The sequence below is a fragment of the Tenebrio molitor genome, chromosome 5, assembly GCF_963966145.1.
Source record: "Tenebrio molitor chromosome 5, icTenMoli1.1, whole genome shotgun sequence".
NCBI lineage: Eukaryota > Metazoa > Arthropoda > Insecta > Coleoptera > Tenebrionidae > Tenebrio > Tenebrio molitor.
In genome coordinates, this window is record NC_091050.1 from 18,325,292 (window position 1) to 18,349,022 (window position 23,731).

General features: G+C 34.1%; 4 protein-coding genes across 6 annotated transcripts; all 4 read right to left on the reverse strand.

The window, feature by feature from the left end:
• Positions 1 to 1,291: 1,291 nt before the first annotated feature.
• LOC138130783 (vesicular glutamate transporter 3-like) lies at positions 1,292 to 3,772 on the reverse strand. 2 transcript variants are annotated; one of them, XM_069047427.1, is made up of 7 exons: positions 3,722 to 3,772; positions 3,306 to 3,398; positions 2,863 to 3,034; positions 2,151 to 2,814; positions 1,828 to 2,104; positions 1,650 to 1,770; positions 1,292 to 1,592 (listed from the first exon to the last, which is right to left on the reverse strand). In XM_069047427.1, the coding sequence occupies exons 2-7, from the start codon at positions 3,359 to 3,361 to the stop codon at positions 1,401 to 1,403; spliced, it is 1,482 nt and encodes a 493-aa protein (XP_068903528.1). In that variant the 5' UTR covers positions 3,362 to 3,398; positions 3,722 to 3,772; the 3' UTR covers positions 1,292 to 1,400. The 2 variants fall into 2 exon arrangements, with proteins under 2 accessions (XP_068903528.1, XP_068903527.1); XM_069047426.1 differs by having other exon boundaries at positions 3,688 to 3,772.
• A 139-nt stretch (positions 3,773 to 3,911) lies between these two features.
• Positions 3,912 to 6,278, reverse strand: LOC138130782 (vesicular glutamate transporter 3-like). 2 transcript variants are annotated; one of them, XM_069047425.1, is made up of 6 exons: positions 6,071 to 6,278; positions 5,538 to 5,706; positions 4,825 to 5,488; positions 4,499 to 4,775; positions 4,321 to 4,441; positions 3,912 to 4,263 (listed from the first exon to the last, which is right to left on the reverse strand). In XM_069047425.1, the coding sequence occupies exons 1-6, from the start codon at positions 6,121 to 6,123 to the stop codon at positions 4,060 to 4,062; spliced, it is 1,488 nt and encodes a 495-aa protein (XP_068903526.1). In that variant the 5' UTR covers positions 6,124 to 6,278; the 3' UTR covers positions 3,912 to 4,059. The 2 variants fall into 2 exon arrangements, with proteins under 2 accessions (XP_068903526.1, XP_068903525.1); XM_069047424.1 differs by having other exon boundaries at positions 5,538 to 5,709.
• Positions 6,279 to 9,391: 3,113 nt separating this feature from the next.
• LOC138131506 (vesicular glutamate transporter 1-like) lies at positions 9,392 to 14,276 on the reverse strand. Its single transcript, XM_069048562.1, has 6 exons — positions 14,110 to 14,276; positions 11,540 to 11,711; positions 10,827 to 11,490; positions 10,500 to 10,776; positions 10,329 to 10,449; positions 9,392 to 10,272 (listed from the first exon to the last, which is right to left on the reverse strand). The coding sequence occupies exons 1-6, from the start codon at positions 14,163 to 14,165 to the stop codon at positions 10,093 to 10,095; spliced, it is 1,470 nt and encodes a 489-aa protein (XP_068904663.1). The 5' UTR covers positions 14,166 to 14,276; the 3' UTR covers positions 9,392 to 10,092.
• A 2,507-nt stretch (positions 14,277 to 16,783) lies between these two features.
• Positions 16,784 to 19,970, reverse strand: LOC138132133 (vesicular glutamate transporter 1-like). Its single transcript, XM_069049528.1, has 6 exons — positions 19,444 to 19,970; positions 18,264 to 18,435; positions 17,551 to 18,214; positions 17,223 to 17,499; positions 17,052 to 17,172; positions 16,784 to 16,997 (listed from the first exon to the last, which is right to left on the reverse strand). The coding sequence occupies exons 1-6, from the start codon at positions 19,497 to 19,499 to the stop codon at positions 16,842 to 16,844; spliced, it is 1,446 nt and encodes a 481-aa protein (XP_068905629.1). The 5' UTR covers positions 19,500 to 19,970; the 3' UTR covers positions 16,784 to 16,841.
• Between the last annotated feature and the right edge of the window lie 3,761 nt (positions 19,971 to 23,731).

Below are 23,731 nucleotides of genomic sequence, written 5' to 3' on the forward strand. Positions count from 1 at the left end.
CATTCTAAATCAACCCCCTTTGACTCCCCTTTTGGGACACCCGTAAAAGCTTAAAAAAATGGTTGTGAACTTCCTAGCTTGTCCCTGGTTCCCTCGTTTTATATCTTTTGCCCCTCTCACGTGGGTCTTTTTTAATTTAATTTGCGGGAAAATTAAATTGTAACAGTATTTATTTTATTATTGTTCGTTATATTTTAATAATTATTAAATGAGAAAGTAAAAGTGTTTGATTTTTCTTTCATTTCATTTCATAAATTAATGAATAGTGCTTAAATCATATTGTAGTTAAGGGAGGTAACTAATATTTACCAGTCGAGGACGTGTTTGCGCAAAACACAACTGTCAAAGAAGGCATCATCCTTTTATCGCTTTATTTTATGTCATCAAAAAGTCGTAGCCAAATTGATAAACTTTTCATCTGAACATCCGTTATAATTTCATGATGAAAGCAAAAAAAATATGAATTCAACTTTTCATAAATTTGAGAATCGATGATTTTCATTACTATTAAGAAATCGACGTAAAAATTTGTTTACTAATGGTATGCAGGGTGATTCTGAAATAAGTTTGGATAAAAAATGTGGGGTATCTTTGATACGAAATAATTCTGCGTAAATGACTTTTGGGAGTGAAATCAAAAGGATGGAAATTACCCCATATCCTTGTACAGGGTTATTCTAAATAATTGTAGTCGAAGTAGGCGTGAAAACTGAATGTAAAATTTATGGTTGCCGCTCCACATAAAAAACATCAAAATGATGTGAATAGTGAGTACACACCGTTCACACACGGGAGTCAAATTAGGTGCAAAACAACTCAACATATCTGGATTCAATCGTTAATTTAACAAAAATAAATAAAAATCTCATCACCGCACTTTTCACCTAAAAAATGACAGTGACAGCGACAAAACTGACAGTTCACATGAAAGCGGCAAAAATGTAATAACATGGGCATGGCCTACTTCGACTACAATCATTTAGAATAACCCTGTATTTTTAACGCCTATGAATAGGGAAAATTTGTCCGAATTTCTTCATTTCATTAGTAACCATTGTTACATCAACTCCACAATAAAGTCGTAGGTGCTAGCACACTGGTTCGTAAATGTTTCTATGGAAATAATCTAAAGGAGTAATGTCACATTTGTGACTGACGGGCACCTTTTCCTTTGATTATTATTGTTGCTAAACTACTACCATTTGTATCTCGACAACTAAAAAATTTATTCTCATCGTCACCAGTTACCGGTTTTTTCCACACTTATTTCAAAATCACCCTTTAGTAAAAATTAATTTTTGTAAAAAATGTATTGATTTCTCATCATTACATTTACGTCTGCTTATTGATTTTCTGATTTACATATAAGAAATTATTTCATAATATAAAAAAAGAATAATCTACGCATCAGGTTCGTAGGATCTATTTTCATAGCTTGCTGGTACTGGTTCCTCTGAAGAATCGTCTTTTTTTAGTTCACATCCAACAGCCCAAAGTTGTACCTCCCCGGATGCAAATATTCCATATACGACTGTACCAAATAAGAATATACCGCTGGCTATACAAAAAACGATCCGCCACTCTTCAGCTGTCTGCAACAAAGTAACAAACGAATTAAAAAATATATCTTAAACTACAGTACAATTTACCGGCGTGGTCACAATATAGCCGGTGAGTATAGGGCTAAATATCCCCGCCAAAGTGCCCACAGTGTTACTAACACCCATTATAACACTAGCGTGTTGAGGTGCTATATCTAAATAGTTAACTCTGGAAGTATTCGAAACAGTTTTATTAAATCTTAACGGTTAGTGGTAGTATTCGTACCCAAACCCAGACCACGAACATACTCCTAGTCCTACAGCCAAGACTAGATAAATGATTGTTCCGACAGTGGAGGTGGAGAATGCTGCCGCTACCATAAAGGCCGCATGCACTACAAAGGCACCACAAGTAAACATTTTTCTGACTTTAGTTGTTGGAAAATGCTTTTTTTCTCGCAGCCAATCTGCTACGTGACCCGAAAACTGAATCATAATGGCCATTGCCAAATACGGTAAACCCGAAAGAAAACCAGTTTTGCCCAAATCAAAGTTAAGCATATCTGCAAAAAAAAGTCAGAAAATAGCAAACATAGGATTTAATCGAACCTTTCATAAATTTGGGAAGTTGAGTCAGGAGTGTGTAGAATCCCCAGTTGTCGGTAAAATGTGCTACTACAATGGCCAACACCGGCAAAGAGGTAAAAATCTCTTTCCAAGGATTCCTTATGTTTCTTTTAGCGTCAACGTTTCCCAAACATTTTTGAATATATTCGAGTTCTTCTTTTGAGATTCTTGGATCATCTGCTGGAGATTCGGCCACAAGAATCCACCAAATCACAAACCAGATCAAACCCAAAACCCCAAAAAAATAAAAAATACTGGGCCATCCCAGCGCTGTTGCTAGATAGGCACTAGCTGGCATGGACACGACTGTGCCTACATAACTTCCAGAGAAAGCCAAAGTTGCCAACTTCGTCCTTTCCAATGGAGGCGCCCATCGTGACCACACCGCGTGAATACAAGGATACGTCACACCTTCAAAAACTCCTTCGATTATTCGAACTGTCAACAAAAGATACACGTTTGTTTTGGCACACCATGGTGTTATCAGTGTTAACAGAGCAGTGACTCCAACTCCAGCCCCAAACACTTTCTTGCCTCCGATTTTAGCCGACAGCCAACCTCCAAAAAGTTGAGTTGTGATGTATCCGTAGAAAAATGAGCTGAGTACGTAGCCTTGGATTTTGGAATCCCAGTCAAATTCTGGTCCCTAAACTATGATTTAGTATTTAAAAACTATCAAGTTGTCAAAACTCACATAAACAACAGTGTTGTCATCTAATACTACTGTTTTATTTTCTGTCATGGCTACGATAGCGATGCTGAGGTTGGCTCTAAGGGCATAGGCATTGAAGAAACCAAAGAATGCTATAGTGGCAACCATATATCTTCGTTTTTTCCAAAACATCCATTTTGGATAAGGTTTGCCTCTAGAATGAGGAAAAAATAAATAGTCATGATGCTTTTAAGTAAGTTTTCTTTTATTGTTTTTGTTATAATTAAAAAAATTTACTTTTGCAGAACTGAAACTAACAATTTTGGCGTGTTGAATAAAGAACTACATTAAAAAAGAATACATTTTATTTAACATATCACATTTTTACAAAAACAATTTTTGCTGCTATACCATGTAGTATTAAATATTCTCTTTCTCTTTGTATAATTTTATTTTAAAATAATGAGTTAAATTTTAAAACTTACCCAACTTCACTCGTTAATACATTTTGGGAAATTGTTTTTTCCGGTATTTGAGTCATGTTCGCGTTCACTGCACTTCACTTTCACTGTAAACACCTAGTGTCCATATAAAAATTATTCTTAAACGAGTTTTCTAGTTGTAACGAACAGCAGTAGCTGCAGAAATGACAAGTTAATAAAAAAATAATTAGTGAAACTTTTGTACTTATGCAAGAACCAAAAGATAAGTTATTATGTTTTAGTATTTACCACGACTTCTGTAGACATTCTAATAAACAATGTTCATTAATGTTAGGAAAAAAAATTAAACGTATGTAAATAGCACTTTTGTGTTTATTTTAACAATTACTATTATTTTGCAACTTCACCGTAATGAATAACTTACATAACAGTAACGTTAGTTACATCTAAATAGATACCTATTTGGTAATTTAGGCTGCAGTAGGCATTCACATGTTTGGACCTTGCTGAATTACATTTAAATAGCGTCATAAAAATTTTATATTATAGGATTTGTGTAACAATAAACGCAAAGTTTATCTCTGTTTGCAGATAAAAATGACTGATTTTGTTTTAGTTAGGAGAAAAGTTAATTAACGTTGAAGATCTACGTGATATATTTTCATAATTGTTAAATTAATAAATAAAAGTTTTTGAAGATTTTTTTCGGTAATTTTCAATTCATATTCTAGAGACTTCTAGTGTATCGAATGGAATATTGTCAAATATTCTAGTAATTTTAAGTTTTATTTCTCTTTCATAATATAGAAAATACGTCCTTTTGATGAGATATATTTTGATGACCCGTCTGTACCAATTCTTCTGTAGGAAGGTCGTATTTCGATTCAACTACAACAGCCCAAGGTTGTACTTCCCCTGACGCAAATATGCTATATACAAAAGCGCCAAATAAAAATATACCGCTGGCTATACAAAAAACAATTCGCCATTGTTCAACTGTCTGCAAAAAAGTGACAAACAAGTAAGAAGTAGGAGTATATTTTAACGTATAACTTACCGGAGTGGTCACAATATATCCAGTAAGTAGGGGATTACATATCCCCGCCAAAGATCCCACAGTGCTGCCAATACCCATAATAAAACTAGCATGGTGGGGTGCAATATCCAAATAATTAACTCTACAAATAATCAAGGAATTTCCTTTGATATTTAAGATTTAGTAGTAAGATTCGTACCCAAACCCAGCCCATGAACACACTCCAAGTCCTGCGGCCATAACTACGTAGATGATTATTCCTGCTGATGAGGTAGAGAATACTACGGCTAATATGAAAGCAGCATGGACCACGAAAGCACCGCAAGTGAAAATTTTTCTGACATAGGTCGTTGTAAAAATTTTTTTCTCTCGGAGCCAATCTGCTATTTGACCCGAAAGTTGGATCATGATGGCCATTGCCAAATACGGTAGACTTGAGACAAGACCAATTTTGTCCAAATCAAAGTTAAGTGTATCTATAAAAATAATGCTTGCCTGAAGAAAGTAAGAAAAAGTGAATCGAACCTTTCATAAATTTGGGCAGTTCAGTGAGGAGCATGTAAAATCCCCAACTGTCGGAAAACTGTGCCACTACAATTGCCAACACTGGCAAAGAGGTAAAAATCTCCTTCCAAGGATGCGTTATATTTCTTTTAGCGTCAACATTTCCCAAACATTTTTGAATATATTCGAGTTCTCCTTTTGAGATTCTTGGATCTTCTGCTGGGGATTCGGCCACAAGAATCCACCAAATCACAAACCAGACCAAACCCACAACTCCAAAAAAATAAAAAATACTAGGCCATCCGAGCACTGTTGCTAGATAAGCACTAACTGGCATCGACACGAGTGTGCCTACATAACTTCCAGAGAAAGCTAAAGTTGCCAACTTCGTCCTTTCTAATGGAGGCGCCCATCTTGACCACACTGCGTGAATACAAGGATACGTCACACCTTCAAAAACTCCTTCGATTATTCGAACTGTCAACAAAAGATACACGTTTGTTTTGGCACACCACGGTGTTATCAGTGTTAACAGAGCTGGGACTCCAACTCCGACGCCAAACAACTTCTTGCCTCCGATTTTAGCCGACAGCCAACCCCCGAAGAGTTGAGTCGTAATGTATCCGTAAAAAAAGGAACTAAGTACGTAGCCTTGGATTTTGGAATCCCAATCAAATTCTGGGCCCTAAACGATGACTTAGAATTTTCTGAACTATCAAGTTGGAAAAACTTACATTCTCTACAGTGTTATCAACAAATACAACTGTTTTATTTTCTGTCATGGCTACGATGGCAATGCTGAGATTTGCTTTAAGCGCACTGGCGTTGAAGAAACCGAAAAACGCGATAGTGGCAACGACATATCTACGTTTTTTCCAAAACATCCATCGTGGACAAGTTTTGCTACTAAAACAAAAAAAAATAATACAAAGTCTAGGTACAAATATTAATTTCTGTTCGACACTGTCAGAATTTGAGAATTTTCTCCTGTGTCACAACTTGTCAAAACGAAACTTCAAGCTAATTTTAAAGATTTTAAGCGAGTTGGAGATTTTAAGGGGCTCGTCGAACAAAAAAACGTTTTATGCAAATCATTCGGGTGGGCAGTCACCCATCCAAAGACTGATCGCGTCCGACATTGCTTAACTTCACTTTTCATAGCAGTGGGGCCGCCGAATGTTATTGTTACTGACATACGTTTTAGGAATTCTCTAACAATAACTATGTTGCTTGTGAAATTTTACGAAGCAAAACTTTTAAGACTCACCTAAATTCACTTGATATAATTTGTGCAATTGTTTGTTCCGATCCTTCCGTCATATTTATATTCACCACACTCCAAAATCGCGATCAGCAATGAAAGTGAGGACCCTTTTTATTTGTATTTGCAATGGTAATAGTAACGAATACTGTTTAAACGATAACGAAGCAAAAAGATAAATATGTAAAACTTTTGTAGCTATGCAGAAGCCAAAAGTTAAGTTAGTGCCTACGTTTTGGTATTTATAATTGGTTCTGCAGCTCTTGTGATTGTTTTTTGTGTTGGTTTAAAACAGTTATTACCAGATATTTCGCAGCATCTTGCAGAGTGCAAATCTACCAAAACAAGTGCGTTATTGCAAAGATGACATTCTGAAGTCTTAAAGATCGTACAGTATCAGAAAAAAATGGTACTCGAGCAGATTTGTAATCATTCTCTGAGCGCCTCAATAAAATCGTTAAGTGAAAATCAATTGATCAAAGATAGCGGTAAACATCTTTGTGAAATGACAGTGGAATGAAAAAAATTAATGAATTTTCGCCCTTGAAATTATCTGGTTGTGTTGTTTTTTCTTGAGAAACTGTTGTTTTCTTACAATTAGTAAAATTTTATTTATGTATAATAAATCATTACAATTTTTTAAATATCCATAAAATTAAAATTTAATTTAAATTTTATGGATATTTAAAAAATTGTAATGATTTCCATAAATAAAATTTTACTTTTGTTATTTAAATCATTTTGATAAACTTCAGCTTTACATACAGGATATCCCAGAACCAAAACCACCACCTGTTGCTTTAGGTTGGTAAAATTTAAAAAACCCTAGGTAGATATTTTTTCATACACTTGCTTTCAAAACTTTCGCGTACACATTCAAAATCAAGTAACAACAATTTTGCAAAATTTAAGCAGTGTGAACGGGTAATTTTGAGATTAGGTTAAAGGTGACATTGACAGCAATTAAAAAAATTATGATCGGTCTTCTACTCACAGTTCCTTCTTGTTTTCCACCTCTTCTTTACATATTACCTGTAGAACATTGCTTTTATTTAGCCCATTATGAGTAGTAACCCTTCTTATGGACCATTCTTCTTCTAATTTGGAAAGCATCAAAACTTAGTCTTGCTCTGTCAGTCGAGTAATTTTGACTTTTTAAAAGTTTAAATGTCAGAGTTGATTAATTACAGCCCTGATTTAAAACAGTGAAAAATAGGTGTACGCGAAAGTTTTGAAAGCAGGTACACATGTTTGTAAACTCCGTCCAGCGAGAGATTGGGAGAGTTTAAATAGTAGGCTTGTAACCCAACACTACAAAATGCACTAGAATTCAATACAAACAAATTTAATAAAATAAATTATTGTGGTGGTACCTTTGAAATAATTTCGCGGGCATTGTAATCCTACGCCAATTTATGCTGTCACAGCAAATTGTCAAATTTCAGCTGTTGTCGTTGCCGCTGTCATTTTGAATCGTCAACACCGTGTGTGGTTTATTTGCTATTTCGTCTTCAAGTGAGGTATTTTGTTGTGTTTAAAACTTCTTAATTATCTGGGATAAGTTAGTTTGTTCGTTTGTATTGACTAAGTTCTATATTGTTAACCTCCGAGTAATGTGTGTTTTGTTCGTTATTTCTTGCTTAACTATTTTTTTGTGGTGTTTAAACTTTCCAAGTTTTTAAGATTAGTTAGTTTGTTGTTTTAGTTTGTTTCTGTTCTATAAGTTCCCTAGTGTTTACCTTCGAGTGCCGATTTTAAGTGACATTTCTATTTATAAACATGAATCCCTTTAGTGATATCACGAACAATATCTAGACTGATGCAAAGGTATGAAGATAATATTTTTAATTTAATTATATTGCTTTAAAACTGTTTTGTAGGCAACCCGAAGCTATTTGACTGTAGCTGGCAACCCAGCAGCCCAGAGGATGATGCAAGTGCTTATTCATTTTTCATAAATGAAAAACTTACAACTGAAAGTCCACTGGAGGTTGCCTTTCATACCTTATAACACAAAATGGTATTATATCATAATTTTATTGACATCATCATTGATTAGGTCAGATTAGTCAAGGGTTAAAAGTATTTTTCTTAAAGGTCACTGCGAGATGCTTAGTCAACACAGTGTCAAAGTGTAAAGATGGTCCAAATAAAACATCATCAAGAAAGTTGACGAGGCAGTAACCCAGAAGAGTTACAGCAGACTTGCATTGCAATATTAAGCAAGAAGTTCATGTTGTACTCAATGATATGATGCAGAGCAGTAAGACAAGGGTTGTGCACTGTAAAGCTAGTTTTTTTTCAATGAAATATTTCTTTTTTAAATTTTCAGTCTTCTACCGCCACAGGCTCTTCTTATGTTTATTCAATAAGTAAAGTTAATATTCTAGAATATATTTTAATATGTCAAATTGAATTCGGACTGGCGCACGATAGTCGGTCATTCAGACAAATGTCTGCAGGAAGTCTCAGGATTTAATTTATGTTTATATTACGTATTATGTCTTAAGCATACTCGAGCAGCACTGTCCATAATTTTGTGTAAGTCAGAAATTTAATTTGAAATTAACCAGTTACTGCAGGTGAAAACAAGAACGTATTTGATTTTATTTATTTGAAAAATTAAATACAGGCGTCCTTCAATCCAAGGAATTGTTTTATTTTAACTCCTAGCCCCCTGAGAAGTTCCCCATATTATTTTGCTTCACGAACTGATCTTCCGCTATTTTGAACACAACAATTTCGTAGACATTTCACAACCAGCAAAATTAAGTCGTTTGATTTCGCATTGCTATAAAGTTGATATATAAACGATCTTGTTTTACTTTTAAATATTCTTGAGGCAAGTAGTTATCAAGAGTACACGTCTTCGTGTAAAATACTGCAACTGTAATATTTTCATTCATTTTATCTCTTATTCGTTAATGTACTTCATTAATTACAGGATAATTTCAGGGAAGAAAATGTTACTGCTTGAAGGATATATTTCAAATTTTACGCGCGCTAGGTACTACTTTCTCTGCGTAGAATTTAGTGATTTTTATGTCAACCAATCTCTCGTTGGACAAACTATAACGACATATATGCCGTTCACGATTATTTTAAACACGCAGGAGGCCACGATATTTTTTTGTTAGATTGGCGTCAGGACCTGTCATATGACGTTTCGTTATTAAATATTCGTCTTGTTGTCAATTCCCTAATTGATTTAGTGTAATTCAATTATAACATAAAATAGATTTATTATGCCAAATCACAATATTGCCAACTAAAATGTCAGATTTTCATAGACAGTCCGAATTTGAAATAATCGTGAACGGATAATATAAATTATGACATTTATTTGATTCAAAATAAAATTCAATTGCTTTAAATTTCGTTCATATTGTTTTATTAGCAGCACGTTTCATTTATTTATTTATTCTTATTATTTTTACTTAAACATGCCCAGAAAAACAAGACACTTAATAAACATTTAACCTCAAAATTACAAGTCTCACGAAATTTTACACTAGACAGCCTTGCCGATAGTAATTATCGAGGAAAATGCGACGTTGGTGGTTTTTTGATTTTTGAATGGACTTTATCTTGAACGGTATAATTCGACCAATCAAAGCGTTTTAAGCCATCCAGGTTTATTTTCCGTAGTTGTTGCTATGACCGACTTTTTAGAAAGGTCAGTGTCAAAATTTCATTTAAATCCCTTCAAATCGCTTTAGCACCGCCGGCGCCGTCGTGGTCAACCGTGTTCTTTCATCACATATTCTGCAGGGGATTATGTGGAAATGTTGATAATTTACGGAGAATGTGGACGGAATGGTAGAGAGGCCGTAAGGGTTTATGTCCAACGTTTTCCTAACATGAATCATCCCGATCACAAAACGATCCTCAGTGTAATCATACGAACAGTCAAGACAGATCAAATTCCCAACTTTGTTATCTAGATTGTCGTCGGCATTGGTCAGTTTTCTCTGAGGAGCGAGTAGTGGGACACTGTATAATTCATATAATTGAAAACAAAATATACATCAATTTTGATAAGATTCATTTATATGCCCGTGGGTATCCTCTCTTGAAATGTTGTGGCCCAATTGCACTTCAAAAGTCCAAGGTTGTACCTCCCCCGATGCAAATATTCCATATACAACAGCACCAAGTAAAAATATGCTGCTGACTGTGTAAAAAACAATCCGCCATTGCTCAGCTGTCTGTAAAAATGGATTAACGAAGTAAATAACGTGTCTTAAGCTGCAATATATTTTACCTGCGCGGTCACAATATATCCAACAACTACGGGGCCAAATATCCCCGCCAAAGTGCCCACACTGTTACTAACACCCATGATGACACTTGCATGTTGAGGTGCAATATCCAAATGGTTAACTCTAAAAGTAACCGAGAGATTTTCTCTAGTGCTTATGGATAAGTTTTTTACCCAAATCCAGACCAGGCACACACTCCTAATCCTCCAGCCAGAACTAAGTAAACGACTGTTAATGTTGATGATGTGGAGAATGCGGCGACTAACATTAAGACAGCATTCATCACGAAAGCACCGCAAGTCAAACTTTTTCTTACTTGTGTTGTTGTAAAAAATTTTTTCTTTCGAAACCAATCTGCTACTTGACCAGAAAACGGGAGCATAATCGCCATCACCAAATATGGTAAACTCGAAAGAACACCAGTTTTGTCCAAATCATAATTAAGTTTGTCTGTAAAAAACATAATTGCCTGAAAAAGCTTGATTTAGCCTTATTCGAACCTTTCATAAATTTGGGAAGTTCAGTGAGGAGAAAGTAAAATCCCCAGTCGTACGTCAGTTGTGCCACAACAATTGCTAAAACTGGCATAGAAGTAAAAATTCTTTTCCAGGGATGTCTTATGTTTCTTTTAGCGTCAACATTCCGCAAAGAATTTCTAATATATTCAAGTTCCTCTTTTAAGATTCTTGGATCTTCTGCTGGCGATTCGGCCACAAAAATCCACCAAATCACAAACCAGACCAAGCCCACACCCCCAAAAAAATAAAAAATACTGGGCCACCCAAGTACTGTGGCTAAATATGCGCTAGCTGTCATCGACACTAATATGCCTACGTAACACCCTGAAAAAGCTAAAGTTGCCAACATCGTCCTTTCCAACGGAGGCGACCATTTTGACCACATAGCATAGATACAGGGATACGTCACACCTTCAAAAACTCCCTCGATTATCCGGATTGTCAACAAAAGATAAACGCTTCTTTTAGCACACCATGGAGTCATCAATGTTAACAGAGCTGGGACTCCAATTCCAATTCCAAACATTTTCTTTCCTCCGATTTTCGCCGATAGCCAACCTCCGAAGAGCTGACTGCTCGTGAATCCATAGAAAACAGAGCTAAGTACGTGGCCTTGAATTTTGCAATCCCAATCAAATTCCGGTCTCTAAAAAATGACTCTGTATTTGCAAAACTCTGAAATTATCAAAACTTACATAGACAACACTGTTATCATCTAATACAATTGTTTTATTTTCTGTCATGACCACGATGGCAATGCTGAGATTTGACTGCAGAGTATACAAGTTAAACAAGCCAAAAAATGCCATAATAGCAAGGACGTATCTTCGTTTTTTCCAAAACATCCATGATGGACAAGTTTTGCCACTGGAACAAATAAATAAAAGAGAAATGCAAATTTTTATTAACGGAATATGAGGCGTATTCTGTAATTTTTAAAGGGGCGTTAAAATTTTAGCATCTTTTAAGATCTAAAATTTTAAGCCCTGATTGGTCATTGCTATGACAACTTAATTTAACTGTTCCATTTAATCTTATTGATATCGTATCCCACCTCCACCCGGCGGCACGGCAATTTTGTCGGAGTACATACACTATTACGGATAATACTATCAAGTAATAGTGCAGTGCTTATCAACATAATTACCGGCGTCTCGCCTCCGCATTTTGACTTTTATGTGTTTTATGTTCTGTGTCAATGTTAAGGAATTTCCTAACGATGTGACATGAGTATAATAATATACCTTTTTGAATTTCAACCACCAATGTGTTCTCTAAGTCCAAAATTTTTAAATTTTTAAAAAGAGATTGGGGTACTATTCCTGTTGCTGAAATTATAAATGGTAAAATCGAAATTTTTTCTAAACACCAAAGATTTCTCATAGCAACGGAGAGTTCTAAATATTTATTAATTTTTGTATTATATGTCTGTGTTATATTGTGTGAATTTGGAACAGCTATATCTAAAAGATATGCTTGCTTTTGTTGTTTATTTAAAATAATAATGTCTGGTCTGTTATGCTGAATGTGAACGTCAGTTAAAACTGTGCGATCAAAATATAATTTGTAATTGTCATTTTCTAAACAACTTTCTGGTTTATAAATGTAATGTGGTTGTGTATCCTTTAATAAATTGAATTTAACTGCTAAATTCATGTGTATAATTTTTGCGAATATATCATGACGTTTTTTATATTCGCTTTGAGCCAAAACGGTGCAAGAAGAAATGATATGTTCAATGGTTTCCCCTTCAGTTCCGCAAATCCTACATTTATCAATGATCGATTGTAAACCGCATATGTGTTTTTTATAATTTCTTGTATTTATAACACGATCTTGTATTGCAAATATATAACCCTCAGTCTCAGGATGAATATTTGATTTTTTAAGCCATGCATGAGAAGCTTGAATATTAATTTCTGGCTGTTCTAGCTCTTTAAAATATCTCCCATGTAAAGACTTTTGTTTTATATTTGCTATAGTGTCAGGTATATTTGGCTCAACAATATCTGAAATTATATTATCACTTAAATTTAAAGGTGTGCAACCTTTATCCGCTGAAACCAAAGCATTAAAAAAAGTGTTATCACGAGCTCTATTGAGAAAATAATTTTTTAGTGAAGCAATTTGATTATGTTGTAGAATTTCTAGATTTGAAAAACCCCTACCGCCATTTTCGCGTGGTAAATTAAATCTTTCAATAGCAGATTTGGGGTGATGTTTACAAAATTTTGTAAAGAGAACTCTAGTTTGAATATTTATATTCTGTAAATTAGTTTTGGACCATTTTATAATACCAAAAGAATAGGTCAACAATGGAACAGCATATGTATTAACTGCTTTAATTAAATTATTACCGTTTAATTTTGATTTTAAAATAGATTTAATTCTTAAATAAAATTGTTTTTATAATTTTCTTTTATAATTGAATGTTGAATATGATTTGATTGATTAATACCTAAATATTTATAAAATGCTCCTTTATTTAAATTTTTAATGATTTCTCCTTCTTTAGTTATATATTCTAAATTTTCGTAATGACCGCGACATATTGATTGCGTTTTACACTTATCAATACCAAAACTCATGCTAATATCATTTGAGAAATTTTCAGTTATTGTTAATAAAGATAAAATGTGATTCTTTTTAGATGCATAAAGTTTTATGTCATCCATATAAAGAAGGTGATTTAATTTTGATAGTGTGGTAAAAATTTGTTACACAGTCTATGACTGGTTTACAAATCTATGAGGGGCATGATGACCAACTCAATAGACCGGGACCAATGGCTTAACGTGACTTCCGAATCACGAGACAGAATATAGCCTTTTTTTTTTTTTAATTTTGCCCTGCGTCGGAATTGAACCCGCGACCCTCGCGTCCCTGAGCCGAAACGGACTCCCTTAGGCTATATTCTGCCTAAAAATTTACATTTTGTTAACATTAGATCTTAGTTATTCTACATAACAGCACTAGTACCGTTATAGTCTATAAGAGATTTGTTTTTTTTCTATTGTACCCAACAAATATTCCGTAACTAAATCTTACGAATAAAGTGAAAATGGTTGGGTAGTGACAAAAATCTTAATAAACAGCTATTTTTTCACATAATTTTTTAAACAATAGCCGTAATTCTTTGATGTTTACATTTGTGTTAGATGTAGTTTTAATTATTATGTTCATAGTAACATTAATGCGATTAACATTATATAAAACAAATTTAATTTAAAATAATAAATTAAAAGGTACAATTTCTATGACTTACCTTACTTGATTCGTGGATACAATTTCTGAAACTGTTTCGATCGGTACTTCAGTCATATTTCAGTCACACTAACCACGCTTCACGTTCAGTATAAGCACTTAAACAAAATAACGTTTATAATCATAACGAGTGAAATAAAAAACAAAAACTTTGTTAATTGTGCCCGACTTCTGTAATAGTACCACTTCTACCATAAAATATATTTTTTAATGTGGGTATACACTGTACAGTGAGCGGCAAAAGTATGGAATAATTCATTTTTTTTTTTACCTTTCCCTTTTCACCGTACTGGTCTATCAGGTACCTTGCGGTCGGCTTTTTCCTCTTTTTCCTTTGTGCGGCGGGGCTCCGGGGTACTTTCCCCGGCCACCCACACCCACCCTCTCTTCTCCTTTTTTCTTTCTGGACAACACAACATGAAATACAGCACAAACATCCATGGGAGGCCCATTCGTCCTGGGATTTGAACCCTGCTGACCTCGCGGTGGTGTCGGGAGAGTGTCGCTCTTCCTTCCACCACCCTACCGTCAGCCCCTACTAGACATACACACACATCCATGGCCCGGCGGAGTTTCCTTCCTTCGAAAAAATCCTCCCCCTTCGGTGGGATTCGAACCCACTAGCGCCGGGACCGCAACCTCGGAGCACTGTCTCCGACAGCCATGCGGCCACCGAGCTACCTGAATAAATTCATTAAAAACTAAACAAAATTTTTTTCAAAAAAATCTTTGGACAGGTCAATTTTAGTTTATAAAAATACATATTTTAATATAAAATAAAATTCCAAGCAGTCATTTGTTTTCGAGTTATGACGTCATCGATAATTTTTTTAAATGGAAACCCCCAATTTTTTTTCATGATTCTGATAGCCCTTTTAATTGTCTAAATGCCAGTATAAAAATTTTGTTATCTTACATAAGGAAATTTTTGAGAAAAAAAATAATAAAGTTGGAAAAAATAAATTTTATAACGAACAAAAACAAGTCAAAAACTGTATTACTAAGTACTTAAAATTATGGAATTAAATGTTCGAATTGCCATCCCCCAGCTTGTTGACAATAAGCAAGTTTATGAAGAAATTCCCCCTGTTTCAGTTTTATCTATCGCATCCAATCAAAATGAAAATTTCTATACGTTGTGTTTCTGTAAAATGAGTCATTTTCGAAAACGTTTTGTAAAACAAATAACACATACGAATGAAATTGACAGTAACATTTGACTGTTTGATTTACCTACTTGATTTTTTGACTTGTTTTTGTTCATTATAAAATTTATTTTTTCCAACTTTTTTTTTTTTTCTCAAAAATTTCCTTATGTAAGATAACAAAATTTTTACACTGTCATTTAGACAATTAAAAGGGCTATCAGAATCAAGAAAAAAAATAGGGTGTTTCTATTTAAAAAAAAATATCGATGACGTCATAACTCGAAAACAAATTACTGCTTGGAATTTTATTTTATATTAAAATATGTATTTTTATAAACTAAAATCGACCTGTCCAAAGATTTTTTTGAAAGAAATTTTGTTAAATTTTTAAAGAATTGATTCCATACTTTTGCCGCTCACTTTATATCACTTTTCTACTGGCTTTAATAATTAAGTACCTTATGTATTATTATTATTGTTATTACTATAATGTTGTAGTTTTATCTTCATAATGAATGACTTATCTTACTCTAATGATAGTTGAGTAGCGTGTGTTTAAAAAAATGAGCTGGAGGGGCTGTGAAAAACAAAAGCATTGAGAACTTGAGACGCAGTTTGTCCCACAATCATTGAATTGTCACAAACGTCATTATTCGTTACAATAATTTGGCTCATAAAATGTTATTCTTTTAATATACATAGTTTTCACTCCTGAACAAGACACATTTATGATTGGAGCATAGGAACTCGTACATCAAATTCTATCAGCTTTTTAAGATTTTAATTTTTTAATTTAAAAAATTGTTCAGCATCTTGAACTAAACATTTAGTATGTCTCTGTAATTCGTCTTATGACTTCCGAAGTAACGATGAGATTCTCTCCACGGCACTTCCATTCTGACGAAGCCTGGTTACGTCTATCCGGTTTCATAATAGTATTTTACAGTAGAAGTCCGTTAGGATAGCCTTTACTGCCGCGCCAGAGATTTTGTGAGACGAGCTCGCAGAGCGAGTTGAATAATACTGGCGAGGCTGTAAAGGCCCTAACGGACGTGTATTGTACAATAGTTGTTGTAATATCTCTATGATTCGTTCACAATTATCTTTTTGAAAAAAAATTTTTTCAACGCCATCGAAAAAACCGAATGATTAATAAGTGTGCGGAGGACGTCGTCATGTCAACCGTTGTTTGTGAAAAAAAATTGTTTCAATGTTGTTTGTCAGATTTGTTCAACGCTTAACTTTCCGTTGAAAATAAATGAATGAAATCAATAAAAAATCGCAATCAAGATATTCCCGATGTCCGGAAGTGAGGTCAATAAGAAATCGCGCTTATGTTAGTGTTAAAATTGTGAAGCATCATCTTCGATCTTGTCTACATTTGCTGCTGTTCGTCAGATTTGTTCAACACTTAACTTTTTTTTAATTTTCATTGTCGGTTGTCGTAAACAATGATGCTTCCTTAGTCATTTGGTTGTGAATAAAATGTACCAAACTTATCTACAAAATATTTATTAATAGTTTAATTACAATGCATTTATCTCATCATTCTTATGATTACAAGTTGAAATTATTTTTGTAATCTTCAGATTATGTCAATTTTGATTCCTCTCTTGGAATGTTGTTCAACTTCAACAGCCCAAGGTTGTATTTCCCCCGATGCAAATGTTCCATATACAATAGCACCAAATAAAAAGATGCCGATGGATATGCTAAACATAATCCGCCATTGTTCAGCTGTCTATAAAAAATAAGAAAGAATAAAGAACGTATTTTTAGCTGAAATATGTTTTGCCTGCATGGTCACAATATAACCAGTAAGTATGGGGTTAAATATCCCCGCTAAAATGCCCACAGTGTTACTAATACCCATGATAACACTAGCATGTTGAGGAGCAATATCCAAATGGTTAACTCTGAAAGTAACCGAGAGATTCTCTCTAGTGCTTACCGATATGATTCTTACCCAAACCCAGACCATGACCACACTCCCAACCCTCCAGCCAGAACTAAACAGACGACTGTTAATGTTGATGATGTGGAGAATGTGGCCGCTAACATTAAGGCAGCATTAGTCACGAAAGAACCGCAAGTCAAACTTTTTCTTATTTGTGTTGTTGTATAACATTTTTTCTTCCGGAACCAATCTGCTACTTGACCAGAAAACGGGAGCATAACCGCCATTGCCAAATATGGTAAACTCGAAAGAATACCAGATTGGCCCAAATCAAATTTAAGAATGTCTGTAAAAAACGTAATTGCCTGAAAAAAGCTTGATTTAGTTTTAATCGAACCTTTCATAAATGTGGGAAGTTCAATGAAAAGCATGTAAAATCCCCAGTCGTACGTAAATTGTGCCACAACAATTGCCAAGACTGGCTTAGAAGTAAAAATTCTTTTCCAAGGATTTCTTATGTTTCTTTTACAGTCAACATTCACCAAAGTATTTTGAATATATTCAAGTTCCTCTTTCGAGATTCTTGGATCTTCTGCTGGCGATTCGGCAACAAAAATCCACCAAATCACAAACCAGACCAAGCTCACACTCCCAAATAAATAAAAAATACTGGGCCATCCGAGTACTGTGGCTAAATATGCACTGGCTGGCATCGACACTAATGTGCCTACATAACACCCTGAAAAAGCCAAAGTTGCCAACATCGTCCTTTCCAACGGAGGCGCCCATTTTGACCACAAAGCAGAGATACAGGGTGTCGTCACACCTTCAAAAACTCCCTCCATTATCCTGATTGTCAACAAAAGATAAACGCTTCTTCTAGCACACCATGGAGTTATCAATGTTAACAGAGCTGGAACTCCAATTCCAGTTCCAAACATTTTCTTTCCTCCGATCTTCGCCGATAGCCAACCCCCGAAGAGCTGACTGCTAATGTACCCGTAGAACATAGAGCTAAGTACGTGACCTTGGATTTTGGAATCCCAGTCAAATTCTGGCCTCTAAACAATGATTCAGTATTTGTAATTTTTTTAAATTATCAAGACTTACATAGACAACAGTGTTATTATCTAATACAATTGTTTTATTTTCTGTCATCGCCACGATAGCAATGTTGAGATTTGACTGCAGAGTATACATGCTAAAGAAGCCAAAAAATCCCATAATAGCAACGACATATCTTCGTTTTCTCCAAAACATCCATGAAGGGCAAGTGTTGCCACTGGAACAAATAAATAAAATAGGAATGTCTTTTTCAAAATTTCGCGATTATTTCAAAATTAAAGATTGTTGTTAAGATTTATCATTGAGCGAATTGTACTTTTAAAATGTCGTACCTATTAAAAAAAACATGCAAAAATATAATCATTATTGATTATTTCATCTTATTTCCACTACGTAACAGCACTAGTACCATTGGTATGTTGGTTTTCGGTATTAGTACCGTCATAATCTATAACAGTTTTGTTAATTTGTTTTTTCCATTGCAACCAATTCCGTATCTAAAGTTGACTCAAGTTGCAAAAAACCATTTTGCATTGACAATAACACTTTTATGGCATTAGTCATTTGAAATTACTTTAAAACTGTACTTATATTGGAAAATATTCAACCCAAACTATGATTTTCTGGTACCTTTGTGCCTTTATTTGGTTCAAAAATATGAAAAAAATGCTGTTGGAAATGACAAGTGGTTTTTGCAACTTTTGGTTTGGTTTGGTAGCGCAAAAATCTTAATAAACTCCTATTTTTTCACACAATGTCATAAACAATAGCCGTACGTAGTTCTTTGTTGTTTGCATTTGTGTTAGATATAGTAATAATTATGTTCATAGTAACAGTAATGAGGGTGTTTGGGGTATAAGATAACAAACTTCTCCTGGGTAAAGAAATAGACAAAATAAAAGTTTTATTCGAGTAACATTTTTTAGTACCTATGTGTTATAATTTTCTAGTAATTATTTTTTCAATTTGAGGAACTAACTGTGTGAGATCTACCGGATTTCTAAATTATAAAGGCGGCAGCTAAGGCATTTTCCTTTACAAATCTTTATTAGCTTGGTATTAATAATTACAGATACGAACAGTAGCTCTCAAACAGTGGAAACAGAGTTTAGTCAGTTTAGTTCACCATAATAAAAAAAGCAAATTGAAAAAAAAATGTCACTAAGAAAAGTTGTTATAAAAATAGTAAAACAAATTTAACTTAATATATCAAATTATCACTTACTTTACTTGATTCGGGGATACAATTTCTGAGACTGTTTCGATCGGTACTCCAGTCATATTATATTAACCACGTTTCAAGTTCACTACAATACACTTAAACAAAAGAACGTTTATACTTCATTATTACAACGAACGGAATAAGGAATTGAAACGTTTGTTATTGTGCCATAAATATGTACAGGTACCTACTCACTACCATTATCAAAAAAAATGTATTTGTTTTAACAGTGCTTCGATAATTCTTTTTTAACTTTTCAACAACTAAGTGCCTTATACAACGTGTTTCACTTAAGAGTACGAGCCTGACGAACTCAAAATGCAACCCAATATTCAATTTTCACGAGTAACTAGGTAAACCTTGTTCACGTTGAGTTGAACATTTCAAGGTCAAATTATTTAATTTTTTGGCTCAGTAATTAATTATGTTTTGTAAATAGTGACATGCAGCTAACCAATATAATGCGATTAATCCAACGTGAACGGTGTTTACTTGCATGTCACTATTTACAAAACATAATTACAGAGCCAAAAAATAAAATTATTTAACCTTGAAATTGTCAACTCAACGTGAACAACATATATTAATCATATTTTGACAAAAAGTAGTTTGTTTTTAGATTTCCCTGTTCACACATTTGCGGAAAAGCTCCCCAGCGATTGTGTTAGTCAGGGATGTCCAAAACTACAATTTATAATTTTTCATGAATCTCGTTCCCATTTTGAAATGTATTTTGTGTTGCGTTTAGATTTCGTCAGGCTCGTAATGTCCTTGTCGAAAAATAGTCAATTTTGACTTAAATTGTAAATCATTTTACAATAGGAGAGAAAATCGTCTTATAACTACCATAAATAAGGAGGGGTTGTTAGTTTACCTGATGTTTGCCCTTCCTTGAGTGGATACTGCACAACAAAGGGGCAATAAAATTAGAGGGTATAATGGAATTAGGTATATTATGGTATTCTCTCTCCTATTGTAAAATGATTTACAATTTAAGTCAAAATTGACTATTTTTCGACGAGGACTTTACTCTTACGTGAAACACGTTGTAAGTATATGATTATTATTCCAAACTGATTCATAATAAACAACTTGTCTTATCGTAACGGTAGTAGGTATGTAATATGGTAATATGCAGCATGTTATTGAAATGCGTTAAGAAAATTTAAACGGTGATAGAACTCATCAAAATAAATTACTTTTCTATTTACCATTTTTTTGAAAAATCATTCTAAAATAAAATTTTAACTAGTTTGATCGTAAATTCTAGTACCCGCCAATGTCTCCGCGAGTGCATTAAAAACGATAATCAAGCAAAAACCAATTCTTTATTCGTAGCAAGAAGTGAGAGTGACATTGAACTTATGCACCACACTTGATCAAGGGCACTAACGTTTAAATGAAAGCCTCAAAATAACGCCCTCCGTTATCGATGCACGCTCTTGTGCCCTTCGAGTCATAGAAGCTTGAGTTCTCACCAATATGTCGGAATTTTGTCGAAATGACTAGGCGCATTATTCAGTTAATTCTTCGACGGTGTTAACTGCAGTCTCATACATAATCTGTTTTAAATGGCCCCCATAAAAAAAAAGTCACAAGGGTTTAAGTCCGGTGAACGAGCTGGCCATAAAACTGATACATCACGACCAATCCACCGATTTTCTAAATTAGCGTCCATCCGAACTAGCAACCAAAAGGTCACTCAGCACATTTTGTAAAAATTTAATGTTAACAGAGCTGGGACTCCAATTCCAATTCCAAACATTTTCTTTCCTCCGATCTTCGCCGATAGCCAACCCCCGAAGAGCTGACTTGTGACATACCGGTAGAACATAGAGGTCAGAACTTGACCTTGGATTTTAGAATCCCAGTCAAATTCTGGCCTCTAAACAATGATTCAGTATTTGTAAAAATTTTAAATTATCAAGACTTACACAGACAACAGTGTTATTAGAAAATTGAGCTAAGTACGTCACCTTGGATTTTGGAATCCGAATCAAATTCCGGTCTTTAAAGGATGATTCTGTATTTACTTACATAGACAACACTGTTATCATCTAATACAATTGTTTTATTTTCTGTCATGACTACGATGGCAATACTGAGATTTGACTGAAGAGTATAACGTTGAAGAAGCCAAGAAATGCCGTGACAGCAACGACATATCTTCGTTTCTTCCAAAACATCCATTTTGGACAAGTTTTAATACTAGAACACATCGATAAAACATAGAAATTCAAATAATATATTAAAGAACGAGTTTTATAACGGTTGATTTGGCGCACGAGTCCCAAGTGTAGAAAACGACCCGTAGGGGAGTTTTGTATGGGACGAGTACGCCAATACCCTTATAAAACGAGTTTTTTATGTTATTTTTTAGAATTTGCACCCTTGTTTTAATTTTTAAATAAAAAAATTAAACTTTCAAATTCTAGGGAATTTTGTATTAATTGGCAATTCAAGGTAACGGATGCAACTACATCTGCAACATATGTTAAAAAGTAGAGTTTGAACATTAATTTTGGAAGTTTTTTGGTGTAAATGACAATAATACACTGACATATTGATAAAAAATTTCTTAGAGATCTATTAAACTACGAGTGCTTTAAGAGATAACCATAAACGATTCCAAATTGAATACAATAAAAGATCTATTAGAGACGCAGATTCTAAAAATTTTATTATAGACTTATTATTATTAAAAATACATATTGTTAATCGATATCATAGCGTTAATTGTCCTTTTAAAAGAAAAGTAATTTGTTTGATAATTAAGTCGTTTTATTTAAACGAAAATATGAAAAACATCTCTCTCCGTTATTGATTATTTAAATTTATTTCATCGTTTTGCTCCACTTAACGACACTGGAAAACGAATGAAAATAGGTCGATAAAACAATAAATCCTAATAAACTGCTAATTTTCACATAACTTTTTTTAATCGCCGTAGCTCTTTGTTTTCTTGCTTTTGTGTTAGTCATAGTAATAATAAATAATAATAAAACAAATCTTATGTTGAAATATACTACTTATCGAGGAAAATGCAACACCCAGAAATAGCATAATATTTTGATGAAACATTGTACAATAATTGGGCCATAACTAAGATAAAACGGTGAAAGTTTCAGTAATATTGGTCTTCAAACCAGGCATGACAACACCGTAACACGGTGGCCACCTGCTTCTCGCCTTCCCATAAAGCGGCCTCTTTCAAATTTAGTTACGTGCTGCTAATGGGCCCGTCTTCGCAATGGAGGCATAGTATAGCATTAACACACTTTAAATGCTGCATGTTGATAATAAAAAGTAAGAATAGAAAAATAAGAAAATAAATTTGATAAATTTTCAGTAACGGTGATTGTTATTTTTTTTATTACAAAATTAAATTTTAATGATTTACTGTTTTTATCTTCAAACATTATTTATATACCGTATAGTTAATCAGACAATAATTGGAGTCGTCGCTGCGCTCTTTTCTCCAAACAATTGTCTTCGATCGGTAAAATGTCCTTACCGTTTTTGTATTTACTATACTATGATTAAATCTAATTTATTACGAGAGTAGAAAATATTTATCTATCAAATTTGGTATTCAAATATGCATTTTTATATCAAAACACTTTAATTCTTTTTGGAACACATAATACAAAAAAATATATTTATGTAAATAAACCTTCAGAAACGTTTTGTTTTCTTACTAAAAGAAAATTACATCGAATTAATCAGGTTTGGCACTAGCTGCCACGACTTGTCCAGATTATGGTACTTTTAGTCCTACCAAGCCAAGCCAAGCCTACCGAGCCCGTTCAAGATCTCGCCATGTTTTGGACTTGGAGCCTGAAATTCTGCAAACTGTGAGGAAGACCCGAATGTTAGTTGTCGACGACTTGCATTAAGAATGGGCGTTTCCAATTTTACAATTTGGAGAACGCTGCAAAAAGAGGGATTACATCCTTATCATCTTCAACGTGTCCAACACTTAAAACCAGAAGATTCACCACGTCGAATTGCTTTTGTCAATGGCTTCTTCAAAAAATCGACGAAGAACCCAATTTTTTAAGCAGATGAAGCAGGATTTACTCGAGATGGAGTTTTCAATTCGCATAATATCCACATCTGATCGGAACACACCAAATCCGAGAACGTCGTTTCCAACAAAGATTTTCGATCAACGTGTGGGCAGGAATAATTGGGAATCGTTTGATTTGTCGTGCCGTTACTAGTTCGGAGGAACGTTTATTTAGAAAATCGGTGAATAGGTCGTGATGGACCAGTTTTATGGCCAGCTCGT

Excerpts from the sequence above, each read along its gene's own strand:
- LOC138131506 (XM_069048562.1), bottom strand. The coding sequence starts at position 14,165 with ATGACTGAAGTACCGATCGAAACAGTTTCAGAAATTGTATCCACGAAT. Across the intron at positions 10,777-10,826 it reads ACTTCCCAAATTTATGAAAG|ACAAACTTAATTATGATTTG; the intron begins GTTCGAATAAGG and ends TGTTTTTTACAG. Across the intron at positions 10,450-10,499 it reads TGTGCCTGGTCTGGATTTGG|AGTTAACCATTTGGATATTG; the intron begins GTAAAAAACTTA and ends GGTTACTTTTAG.
- LOC138130782 (XM_069047424.1), bottom strand. The coding sequence starts at position 6,123 with ATGACGGAAGGATCGGAACAAACAATTGCACAAATTATATCAAGTGAA. Across the intron at positions 5,489-5,537 it reads TTGATAACACTGTAGAGAAT|GGCCCAGAATTTGATTGGGA; the intron begins GTAAGTTTTTCC and ends GTCATCGTTTAG. Across the intron at positions 4,442-4,498 it reads TGTTCATGGGCTGGGTTTGG|AGTTAATTATTTGGATATTG; the intron begins GTACGAATCTTA and ends GATTATTTGTAG.
- LOC138132133 (XM_069049528.1), bottom strand. The coding sequence starts at position 19,499 with ATGACTGGAGTACCGATCGAAACAGTCTCAGAAATTGTATCCCCGAAT. Across the intron at positions 18,436-19,443 it reads GTATCCCCGAATCAAGTAAA|TGGCAACACTTGCCCTTCAT; the intron begins GTAAGTGATAAT and ends TATTTGTTCCAG. Across the intron at positions 18,215-18,263 it reads ATAATAACACTGTTGTCTAT|AGGCCAGAATTTGACTGGGA; the intron begins GTAAGTCTTGAT and ends ATCATTGTTTAG.
- LOC138130783 (XM_069047427.1), bottom strand. The coding sequence starts at position 3,361 with ATGACTCAAATACCGGAAAAAACAATTTCCCAAAATGTATTAACGAGT. Across the intron at positions 1,771-1,827 it reads TGTTCGTGGTCTGGGTTTGG|AGTTAACTATTTAGATATAG; the intron begins GTACGAATACTA and ends GAATACTTCCAG. Across the intron at positions 1,593-1,649 it reads GCTATATTGTGACCACGCCG|ACAGCTGAAGAGTGGCGGAT; the intron begins GTAAATTGTACT and ends ACTTTGTTGCAG.